The sequence below is a fragment of the Physeter macrocephalus genome, chromosome 10 (assembly GCF_002837175.3).
Source record: "Physeter macrocephalus isolate SW-GA chromosome 10, ASM283717v5, whole genome shotgun sequence".
Classification (NCBI taxonomy): domain Eukaryota; kingdom Metazoa; phylum Chordata; class Mammalia; order Artiodactyla; family Physeteridae; genus Physeter; species Physeter macrocephalus.
Window position 1 is genome coordinate 34,905,615 of NC_041223.1, and position 12,370 is coordinate 34,917,984.

At 33.8% G+C, this 12,370-nt stretch overlaps 1 protein-coding gene across 7 annotated transcripts in view; it reads left to right on the plus strand.

Moving 5' to 3' along the window:
- Positions 1–12,370, plus strand: part of PTPRK (protein tyrosine phosphatase receptor type K) — a 598,377-nt gene that overhangs the window by 309,666 nt on the left and 276,341 nt on the right. For all 7 annotated transcript variants that reach the window (XM_028494462.2, XM_028494461.2, XM_028494460.2 and 4 more), the window contains exon 6: positions 8,263–8,437. In XM_028494462.2, coding sequence (XP_028350263.1) covers positions 8,263–8,437 — 175 coding nt within the window. The remainder of the gene's footprint in view (positions 1–8,262; positions 8,438–12,370) is intronic.

The window sequence follows — 12,370 nt, forward strand, 5'->3', positions numbered from 1 at the left end:
GATTTAGGCATATTTAATAGACTTCAATTCATTGCAATTAATATTTTTAAGACTCAGATCATCCCAGGTTGGCTCCAGTGTCCATTTGATATAACTTCAGTAGTCTTCGATAGCTTTTTTGTATTGCTATCTGATGTCAGTGTCATCTTGCACATTTTCTCTTTCAGACCTGGTGCCCTGTTTTACAATTTTGAGAAATTATATTTCAGGACCATTATGTGAATGCTGATGGGTATTCATTGCTAGATCTTTTCACTGAACAGAACTAAGAAAAATATACATATATATTTAAAGGTAAAATAACTATTAGTTTATATTGATATTTCAAATTCAAGCCTAAAGTTTTTCACTTAATGTTTTCTTTATTACAGTTTATCAGTTACATCTTCTTTTTTTCCACACTAATATTTTTGGTTCTCAATGACACAGAGAAAGAGACAATTAGAATATCCCATAATCACTCATTTTTAAATCTCATGTTATTTTGAACACTTGTACCCTGTCTATCTCCATTGTTAGCATAGAGCCATTGCATATTGTACTCTCTCCCATTTAGCCCTTATTTGGTGTTAGTTCTATGTGTAGCTATGTTTTTTTAATGTTCACCATCAGTATGTATGTCATGTCTTCTTAGTAATTTTGGTTGTTTGAAACTTATTTTCTGGGAGATTCCACAGGAATAAGCTCATGTAAATAATATTCCCTGAGTTCTTGGATGTTGATAATAGTTTATATGTGCCCTTGGTTCTTAAGTCAATTTTGAAGGTTATAAAATCCTTCATTCTCATTTTCTTTCCTTGAGTAACTTAAATGTGTTACTTCATTTTCTTGTGGCATAAAGCCTTGCTGTCAAAGTCTGATAATAAATTTTCTTTTCCTTATAAGTCTCCTACCTGCTTTTCTAGATAGTCAAAGGATTTGTTTTTCTATTTCTGTAAAGATTTTAATTTTGTAAGAATCTATATCAAGGTAGCAAATGCATGGTTACCCAGAACTTAAACTTCTATAGATATTTGATCAAGAATATCTATCTAATGGTGATATTTTGCATATCTCTATTACTACATCTTGCTATGGACTAGCAGTGTCTTCTTTACCAATGACACTGGATTTACTTGTACCTTTAAATCTAATCAGATTAGAGAACCAATTCCAGAAAACCCAGAACCAAACCAAATCAGAAAACTCATCCCTAAAAATCTTTTCCTCCAGAACCATTTCTGGTAACAAAATCATCTCTGTTAGTCAGGATTCAAACATGAAAAGCAGATCAGAAGGAGAGATGATAGATAGATAGATTTTTTTTTTTTTTTTCAAGAGATTTGTTGCAAGGAATTGGTTTATGTGATTGTGGAACCTGGCTGGGCAAGTCTGAAGTCTGTAGTCAAGCACTCTGAGAGGGCAGGCTGGAGTATTCAGGCACAGACTAAAGTTGCTCTTCACAGGTAGAATTTCTTCTGCTTCAGGGAAGCCTCCTGATCCATTCTTAAGACTTTTCAACTGATTTAATCAAGTCCACCCAGATTATCTAGGCTATTCTCCCTTATTTAATGTCATTTGGGTATGGACTTTAATCCCATCAGCAAAATACCTTAGTAGAGACACCTAGATTAGTGTTTTGATTGAGTAACTGGGGACTGTAGCCTAGTCAAGTTGATACATTAAAAGACCATGACAGTTTCAGATATATTATTCACTTAGATATTGTTTTGATTATTATCTTAATATTGCTGTTATCAGGATTTGCAGTTAGAACTTTTGCACAATTATCTCACCTAATATTCTCAGCATCTCTGTTGAATAAGCTGTTACAAATTGATATCCCCATTTTTAGATGAAAAGGCAGAGATTTGAGAAGTAATGAGAAACTGTGAAGCTAATATATAGTCATTGCAGGACTAGAACGTAGGTATCATCTCCCATAGTTCAGTCTGCTTACTCTGCCCTCTTTGTGTGGCTCCTCGTATTGGTCACCTTGTCCCAATATTGCAAAGACACCTTTACTTCTTAGGTTAAAGTTCATTTTCTTGTTTAATACCTGACAGTTTTTGTGAAACTTGATTAATGATCCCGATTCTAGTAATTTGCTATCGCCAGCACATTTTTACCCTACTTTATATCAGAATTATAATATTTGCCTCCTTTTTCTTTTCCTGTGTCAGATATCATTTGCCTTGTTCAGTGCTTTTATTGCTGTATAGTAAATATGTTGTGAACTTAGTATTGTAATTTTAGGGTAATTTCTCCTAGAGGAATGCTATTTTCTTATTGTTTAATCTATTGAAATCAATATAATAATTTCTAACGGATATAAATGAGTGCTTTTCTCAAAATAGTAACAGTGTCTAATTGTAGAAATTTATAAATTTCTAAACCTTTAAGTTTGCCATGATCCTTTTTCATTTTTCTAAAATTCTTTGATTTAATTGTTCAATAATAATGATGATGATGATAGCTTTATCATACCTATGAGAAAGAAAAACATTTCATATGGCAGACAAGCCCCAGTAAGGAACCCTCAAGTCCTTGGAATTAATTTGGCTGGATTGTTGTATGAGTCACATCAACCTTACTTAATTATAGTGTGCAAATTTACAGACATTAGTTTTGGAAAAAGAGCAAGTACTGACAAATTATATGCGGTCATCTTAATATTATTCAATAGGAACTTAAATACCAAACATAGGAAAACAGTCTCTTTCCAGTTTCTCCAACTCTAAGAGGATGGAGGAGACATGTATCATTATGTGCCCAGGAAAGGCAGTGAAAAATAAATAAAGCAATAAATGTAATTTAATTTTTCAAGTCAATAGAGTGAAATAATCTCTGCAAGTGTTCTAAGTGCTGCATTATTGAATTTAAAATTAAATTGGATTAATTCTATTCCTCAAGCTTTGAAAAGAGAAGCTGAAATAAACTGTTCCATATTTTAACCATACCACATGAGCTTTTAGGATTTCAAGTTGAAAGTAAGTAATAGAAAACCAAACGTATTACATCACTTAACAGGAAGTCCAGAAATAAGGGGGCTCTAAGAGCTGTTGACACCATTTTATTTTATTTCAATTTTAAATTTTTCTCAAGAGAACAAAGTAAGGATTTATTAAGTGGTAGTTCACTCTCAGGAAGAGAGTGGGCAGACTCAGGTGAGTAGCTGCTGACACCATTTTAGAGACATGATCAAGAACCTGATCCTGTCTTTCTCCTCAGTGTGCCATCCTCAGCATTTTAGTCATGACATTAAGAAAAAGAAAAGAGGACCCACTGTGTTTTTTCTAGAAGTGAGGAAACCTTTCTGGAAATGACTTGGCTTATGCCTATTATTTCTCATTGGCCAGAATCACACCCATTTTTAGACCTGTCAACTTTTCATGGGAATAGGACCTCCATCATGTTTTCAACCAGTGTCTCAAGCTGAAATATCTTGATGCATAACCGAGGAATCTTGTAAAAATGCAGATTTTGATTCAGTAGATCTAGAGTGATCGCTAGACTTTGCATTTGTAACAATCTGACAGGTGATCCTAATGCTACAATTTATTATAGATATTGGGAATTAACCAGTATTACCATTACACTACTTTATGCCAGGAACTGAACTTGTCAAATAAATACTGCATGCACCCTGCATGATGAAGCTTACTTAGTTTACTAGAGGAGTCATAATAGTAATTCCAGTGACTTGCCTAGAGTTACTTGGTAAGTGACGAGTCTCAGCAACCTGTACTGGAGACAGAATAAATAAGAAAGCATGACAAGGATCTGGGGAGGAGGGGAGAGGAATGAAAAAACCAAGTGCTAGGTTATATTCCTTGGATCATATAATTTTGTGGTTCATTTCTTAGTATTTCTCAAGGTTGGGGATTTTGAAATGGAGAATCACATAAAAATCTCAAAGCAGGATAAAGAGCCTGGAACTGAAGAATATAAGGCAGAAAACTATATGCAAACACTGCTGTATAAGACATAAATTTACCATTACTTCTTATTTCCTTCTTCCATAGCCCTGCCTACTCTGCTAAATTGATAGCTTGTAGGCAGGCAAAGACCTATTATTTTGGATTATAAAAGAAAAAGTTATCATTATTTTTGACTTCTGAAATGTACATATCATGAATTCCTACTTTGAAATGTAATGCCTTACTGAAAGTAAATAAAGCAAATGAAGTAAATTAAGCAATGTCTAATACAGTAGATTACATTTTCTCATTGATACAATGCATTGATCAAGGCTCAACAACAAATAATCAACTCACTGGACTGTACCTATGATACAAATGAAACAAAAAGCAGCTTTGGTTTATTTTAGAGGAAATACTACTGGATTTTGTATCTTTAAACCTAGTTTTGAGTTTTAATCCTGCTACTAACAGGCTGTGTATCACATTTTTAATCTTTCTGAATTCTGATTTTATAATCTTTAAATGAAAATGACTATCACAGAAGGTTTGTAATAGAGAACAGTGACAGAACCAAGGTAATAGCTAATATAATATGAGGTACATATTAAATGATTTTTGAAGAAAAATCTGAATATTATGACTCTGTAATTATTTTTCTTGTTATTTTATTTCAAGAGATAAATAGCATCTAAGTGTACTATGCTCATTAATTATAGAAACAATGTGTATCCTATATAAGCATATATAGTTATGTTAGTATAGTAATATACACAAATACAAACACAATGTAATCAACTTTGTAATCTTCTGATGGTCCTCAACATCTCTGAGTTCAGAAAGAGCTTGGCATAAATGATCTCTAGATGTCCTTGAGGTTCTGTATTTCTGTAGCTTCCTTTTATTATTAATTTTAATTAATGATTTTTATATATTTTGTTATAAGAATTTATGAAAAACTAAGGAAGTTTTACATGACTTTTGTCTCTAAAAATATCAGTGAATTTAGTTCATTTTAACAAAGAACTTGAGTACCCACTAAATAATGATAACATACTACATATATGATGCTGTGGAAGAAAAAATACAAAATTTGAAGCCCTACCTTCAGGATGATTTCAGTACACAAAAAGGTAAAAGGACATATGTAGAATATATTGTAGAAGAGATTCAAGATAGAAATGCTGGTGATTACATTTTTATGCTGATCTTTGAGTTTTTGAGACACTATTCATGGTAATTTCAGTGGGAATGGAAAGTGAAGAGTATGTATAAGTTGATGAAATGTGAGGTTGAGGCAGAGAGGACGTTGTTAGATTTCATAGCTCGTGGCACTGTGGGCATCAACTAGGAATATCTAAGAGCTGTTGGTCTCCCTTGTTGGGTAATTCAGATTTTTCATGAGAGCAAATGACTGATTGCAGCAAAAGTCAGTAGTGGTCTTGTAATTGTTGCAAAGAAATAGTGTATATCCTGTATTGGCAGTGTATAACAATGGAAAGTTTTTAAAAATCCAGAATTCTTTCAGGCTAGTGAAAATCTCTGAAATGGCTGCTTGTAGAAGTAAAGGGTCAGAAAGTAAGGTCTCACTGACAATGCAGAAGATTGAAAGAATAGGAGACAATGTCATGGGCAATTGTGATTCAGACTGAGAAAACTATCTTAGCATAGGGACAAGGTAGTAACGAAGGCTGTTGGGCATCACTGAGGCCAGAGTGAGTTTTGGGATCACTGAGAATATTCACAGAACTATGGTGGAGAGGATAATCTGACCTGATAGATAACTGACTGGAAGGCTATTTGGGCAAGCTGGGAACTCTGGAAGTTGAGAGGCTGTTGAGTGGGATAGTGAAAGAGTGGCCTGCAAGTGAGGAACCAGGATAAAGGGTAAGAAAGTAGAAGAAAATGTGCCCTCCTTTGAGAAAAGTTTGGAGAAAAGTGTTATTGTGAGACGAATGTCAATTAAGATGGAAAGATGAAATAATAATTATTCAGAGGGAAACATTAAGGGTACTTAGTAACTCTTCACAAGAGAAGACGGATTTTTGAAAAAGACATGGTGTTAAAAGACGTGAGTGTTGTGTGTGCACAAGCAAGATGATTTAGAAGACAAAGTGGGCCCAGGAGTTGGCTGGTCTTGCCAAAGGAAGAACTGAGAAAGGTGATGGAAGATGGAGAGCACCACTGGAGGGGTAAATTAGGGGAGGATGAGGTGAGGGCATCTACCTGTCTAAACAGTGCTGAGTCATGGTCTGCCTTCCAATTAGAAAGATGGTATCAAATGATATGATAATTGAAAAAAATGCTGTTTGAGATTCTCATGTGTAAAATTTTTGTTTGTTTGTTTGTTCATGTGGTTTATAGGGAAAGAGAATTTAGGCTAGATTTTATGGATTTATATTTTAGGGCTTTTGAGTATAAGCTGCTTTTTCTCTTTATTATTATTCAGGGGAATGAACAGGGGATCTTGGTGCAAAAATCATGGAATATGTGGGTCAGGAAAGAAGAGTCAACAAAACACCGAATGAGTGAAAAATTTTGACTTTAGTCAAAATTGGGACTTTTTAATCTTTAGGTATATATGCATATACAGACACATACGCATATGTATAACATAATTTGCACATATATATCATTTCAGATATGGAGAAGGGTGTTAAAGGTACAGTGGATTTTAGGATTTTAAAAATTATTAAAGTAATAGGGTGATTCCTTTATTATTTACCTGTTTAAAAAAATGCAGTGTTTCAAACATACAAAAACAATTATTAAAAAAAGATAAATTGACCACTAACATACCCACCACTCTAATTTAATAGAAGTTGACATTTTTCATTTTTGTCTCCTATCTTAATTTTTGTTAAGGATTTTTTTTTTTTTTTTTTTTTTTAGATTTAAACATGTATTTCAGTGGAATGCAGGAGATGTTCAACTTTATTTTTTACCAGGACCCTACTGGTTTTAATTTGCTTAGTTTAACTGCCACATTGAATTTTACTGAATGGATAAATCTCAGTTTACTTATCCACCACTCAGGAATATGTGGATCTTTCCCATACTTAACTATTACAAACGATTCTGAGTTCAACATTCTTGTACATATCTGTGTGATCACACATAGAAGAGTGATCCAAACATAGAATGTAGAAGTGGAACTGTTGGGTCCTAAGTTTTATGCATCTTCAACTTTACTAGATAGTAACAAATTATTTTCTAAAATGACTGTAACCATTTACACTTCTAGTAATCTTACGGTTCTGTTTTACATATCTAGTGATGAAATGATATTTCAAGTAGTGTGAAAGGGTACCAGGAATACTTAGCATTTTACCAACAAGAAGTTAGGATGAGGATCATGACCAATTCTCTCTCATAGTTGTAGCTTTTCTTTGCCCTTTGTGCTATCTTTGACATAAAGAATTTTTAAATTCAGGTTGAGGATCTCTTTTCATGGTTATTAGACATACACATTTTCTCTTTTTATAGCCTGTCCATTTTTTGATCGGGTGGTTTGTCTTTTTTCTTATTGAACTGTAGATGAATTTTACATAACCTGGCTATTTATCTTTTGATGATTATTTTCATGACAAATATGTTATTACAGTTTGTGGCTTGCTTTTTTCACTTTATTTATGATGTCTTTCAACATATAGAAGTTAGAAATTTTATTATAGTTGAATATTTCAACCATTTCCATTATGGTCTTGTGTGAGGCACCCTGATACTGTAAATATGTTTTTCCAGTAGTTCATTTTAAAAGTTGACAGATATGCTTTTAACTTTTAGGTTCCTTTGATTATTTCTTTTAAATGGTATAAATTGGCTGTCATTAATGCCAAAGAGATAAAAGTTTGCAAAGAGTACAGATTTTGGTTTGACTCTAAATTATTCATTAGTATTTTATAGTCATGATCGCATGCTACACATTTAGAATAGATACATTGGGCATGGTCTCAGTCTCCTGAAGGGGACAGACCTATTAAGCACATGCAGCATAGTATAAGGGCGAAAAGAAGACTTTATATAGAGAGAGTCTGGCAGAAGGGAGGGGGCAGTGGATCATTTGCTAAAGAGCCATTAACTGTCCTGCTAATTCATATACTCTGGGCTAATAACAATTTTATGGAAAACTGAGATTACTATTATATAGTTTCAGCACTTCACCCCTTAAAGGATAGCAGTGTTTTACTTACATACTTTTCCTGATTGAAAGACAATGGTAAAAATTTGTGGGGCTACTCATATATTTTCCGCCTAATTTTAACAAACAAGAATAACTTATCACAGATGTTCGTTGCCAAGATGCTTTAGATTTCTGCAAATGTTAAGAACCTGTTTTTTAAAGATTGGTTTCTGTTTACAGAGGCGAAATGGAGAAGATATACCCGTAGCCCAGACTAAGAACATCAATCACAGAAGATTTGCTGCTTCCTTTAGATTGCAAGAAGTGACAAAAACCGACCAGGATTTGTATCGCTGTGTAACTCAGTCAGAACGAGGTTCTGGTGTGTCCAATTTTGCTCAACTTATTGTAAGAGGTAAAGTAAAATTGCTTTCACTTCATGAAATGACATCACTTCATTAGAACAAATGGAACTTTTGTAGATATTTGGATCAATTTTTAAATCAAGTACTCTTCATCTCAAGTCACTATAAAACCATATCATTATAAAAGTTCTGAAAATGTCTTAAGGTCAAATTAAGACTGTAGTTGTATAGTTTGTCAGGCAAGTTTATAGTTGTATAGTTTGTCAGGCAAGTTTTCAACAAATGATTTCTATCAAAGGGAATCTATTTTTAAAAGCTCTCATAGGGCTAAACATATAAAATACTTTATTCCATATTGCCATCATCTAGTTTGCACTTTAACTTTAGATTGATTTTTCCTGTTTACAATAGTTCTCTAGATACTTTAGTTTTTCAAAGCATTGTGGCAATTATGTCAAGGTCAAAGTTTCTATCCCCATATATACCCGTAAATTTTACCAGTATCACTAATTCTGGCCCCCTATGGAATCTTAGAAAATTACACTTTCTAAGAGGTCCTCAATATTCTGGGATACTAAGGCTACCAAAATAATTGTGAGGGATTATGACATGTCAGTACATATCTTTAGTGAATACTGGAAAAACAAGTACAAGTGCTCAATGTATATTACATTCATTGAAAATTGACTGAGTCCTTATATATTCCACTGTTCTAGATTGTGGAGATACAGTGGTTAGCAAAATACAAAGACTCTGCCCATATATAGCTTAACACTGAGGTATATTAGGCACATCATATAGGAAGATGTTGAAAATGTAGTATCAAGTCATGGTATGTGTTATGAATAAAATAAATACACAAAATGACAGGGATTGATATTTTAGTTAAGATTATCTGGAAGGCCTCTTTGAGAACGTGACAACTGAGCTGAAACCTTAAAAAAATGATGACGTCAGCCGTGTGAAAATTTAGAGGAAAAGCAGCTTTGTTGAATAGGCTATCATGCATCAGTCAAATATGACACAAATGAAAATAATTGTAAACCATGTAAGTCTCTTCAAGGAGAAGTTTGGCAGATTTTAACAAAAACATCTAAAGTGGACTGAGATTTGTCAGAGATATCAGGGAAGGCCTTTGTCAATGACTTTCTTTGAGATAGAATCTGAAAGTTGAGAAAAAGTTGCCCAGATGAGGGTTGTGGATGTGAGTGGCAGGGGTAAGAGGAAGAAGGACCAGCAGGCAGAGAGCAAGGCATGTGTCAATGCTTAGAGGCTGGAAGGAGAAAATGAGATACATCCATATTCAAGTTAATATATTTTATAATGCTTGACATCAAATGTATTTTGATGTCAAGTATTATTTCATTTTAAGATTTACTTGATTTTAATACTTTAACCTTTAATACTTATAGAAGAAAATTGAAATTCAGACTATTTGCTAATTGCCCAGAGCCACAAAGATCTAATAACTGGCTGAGCCAGAATTTAATTCCATGTTTCTTAACTCCTGGTGCCAGGCTCATTCCTTTCCACCACAGCTTTATCTGCCATTAACATTATTAAATAAGGCTATTAGCCACTTGTAATGCTTTTGTCATGAGAGATTCTGTAGCTCATCAAAAAAAAAAAGTTTATCTTTGTAAATTGGATAGGACTCTATTATAAATAAAACTTCTCTCATGGCTCCTGAGTTAGCTTATATCACCTGCTTAAGTTCATGAAATCATAGCCCCAATTCATTGACAAATAAGAAAATATGATAATATTTAACTCTAGTGTTTAGATAGAGAGGCAGTTTAACTTACGTTCATATATGTTTGCATATTCATCTTTGGTGAGCCCTGTTGCTGCATCTTTCTCACCTGAGCCTGATGGTACTTTTGAAAAGGCTGAAGGTGTCCTTGGGTAATCTTCAGAGTGATTAAGATGCTGTGGATACAGGAAGGTGGGTGTATTCTTGAGTCATCATGGTCACTGTATCTTCACGGTACTTGTATGTGCATGCACGATGTGCAGCCCTTGAAGGAGATGGTGGCTTTTAATAGTGCAGCTAGAGTGCTTTTGAATAACTTACAGTTATATACTTATATCAATATAGTTATAGATACATAGGTATAAAAATTTTTTGAGGGAGTGGCCCCCAATGTATTCAACAATTCATAGAAGGCAGAGTTGAAGCTTTTATCCAGGTGTTCTCTTTAAAGATAAATCTCCTTCTTTCAGATAGCCATTTAATGCCTGTTTATTTTAAAAGAGATTTATTTTGGATTACTAGATTTCTCTTGTTTACCTGATCTGAAAAGTAGATTTTATCAAAGCTTGGTGTTCTTTACTTGGAGAAACTCCATTATGGCTATTCTAGGAGTGTCGCTTGTGGAATGAATAATTATTTCAGTAAGATTTATAAAAGGACACTCCTTGAGTTTCATAGAAAGTTTTGGCTGTTTTTCTTTCCCTTTCTAAATTTTTTTATTTTTTAAGAAAGTCCTGGCATTTAACCTATATTTTGTTTTAGATTTTATATTGTACCTGTTGGGTTAAGATATGATGGCGCTTTGAATGCACTATCCAGAGTGTGTTAACATTTTAGAAATGTATTTTGATAGTTTTGGCAGTTTTATTTTTCTTTTCAACATATTTTAGTTTGTTATGTATCTAATACTTACAGGTGATACTCTGCTTGGTGTTTTATTTGAAAACTAATATAAAGCAATACATTTTCTTGTTTGTCCAGATAACCACTGAATAAATATTGCTAACCACAAAACACACCCTTCAGGGTCAGCTCTCCTGGTGTTGAAATAGTGCTGAGAATTAACTATGGTGACAGGTCTTGTCTCTCACTGGCACTTTCAAAGCTGACATCCTGTTACATGCATACAAAAGATGGTAATTTTAAAGGAAATTTTTGGGGCAGTGATATAAATAGTCCTTAATAAGATCTGGCATAGTATTGCCTGTTGTCAAAGATGACCCAAGGGTAAGAGTTTATTAGTGCATTTTCTCCTAAACTGAAAGTGACAGGGCATGCTTAAGGCTTTTTGGTTGCTGTTTGTTACAAATGAAAATTTCACTGCAAAATTCTCATGTTGAAGAGTATTGATCCCTGTTCTCCCACAGCCAGAGGAAGAAAAAATAAAGTATGCTGAAACAGAATATACTTTATCACGACTTTAGGTTTGCTTCCAGATCGTTTTGAGTAATGATAACATTTTGTTTGTGAAAGCCAGTCTTTGTTGACAAAGAAGATTTTACAGAGATGAGATGAAGAGCAGATGTTTTGCTCCATGTTTCTACAAAATGGAAGTGTAAAAAATGTGAAATAGTTGAAATGGTATTTACAAGCTTCAGACTAAAAGCACCACCTTTGTAGTCTAAGTTATGTTATAGATTCTCAATCTTGATCTCATTTGCAGTCTTCTCCTTTCTTTTCCACCTGGCTGAATCAAAGACCCAGCTAAATTTCTAGCCAACTGACCCACAATGAACTATAAAATTCTGATTGCTACAACTGACACTCAATTTCCATTCCCATTTGTTAGCTGTGCTTTTAAAATTATTTTTATCTGTGAAACTCCAATTACATTTTTGAAGTTCTTTAATGTGAAAAGCATAGCATTTTGTTTGTCTTTGATGTTAGTTGGACTTTAAAATTTTAGTGGCAACTATTAGCCATTATCAAAATTCTCTGGACATACATATTCTGTTAATATTTTTATCTATTCCTAATGAATACCACTGACCTCTAGCTGTAAAGTGAGGTGAATGTCAACACATGTACCAGTGTAGGTGGGCCTGTAAAACAAGTTTTGGTGTTTAAAATCATAAGGACTTTGGATTCTTGTTGGTACTTCCCTTTGGCAGGCGGACGCGCAACCACTGCGCCACCAGGGAAGCCCCCCCAGATCGTTTTGAGTAATGATAACATTTTGTTTGTGAAAGCCAGTCTTTATTGACAAAGAAGATTTTACAGAGATGAGATG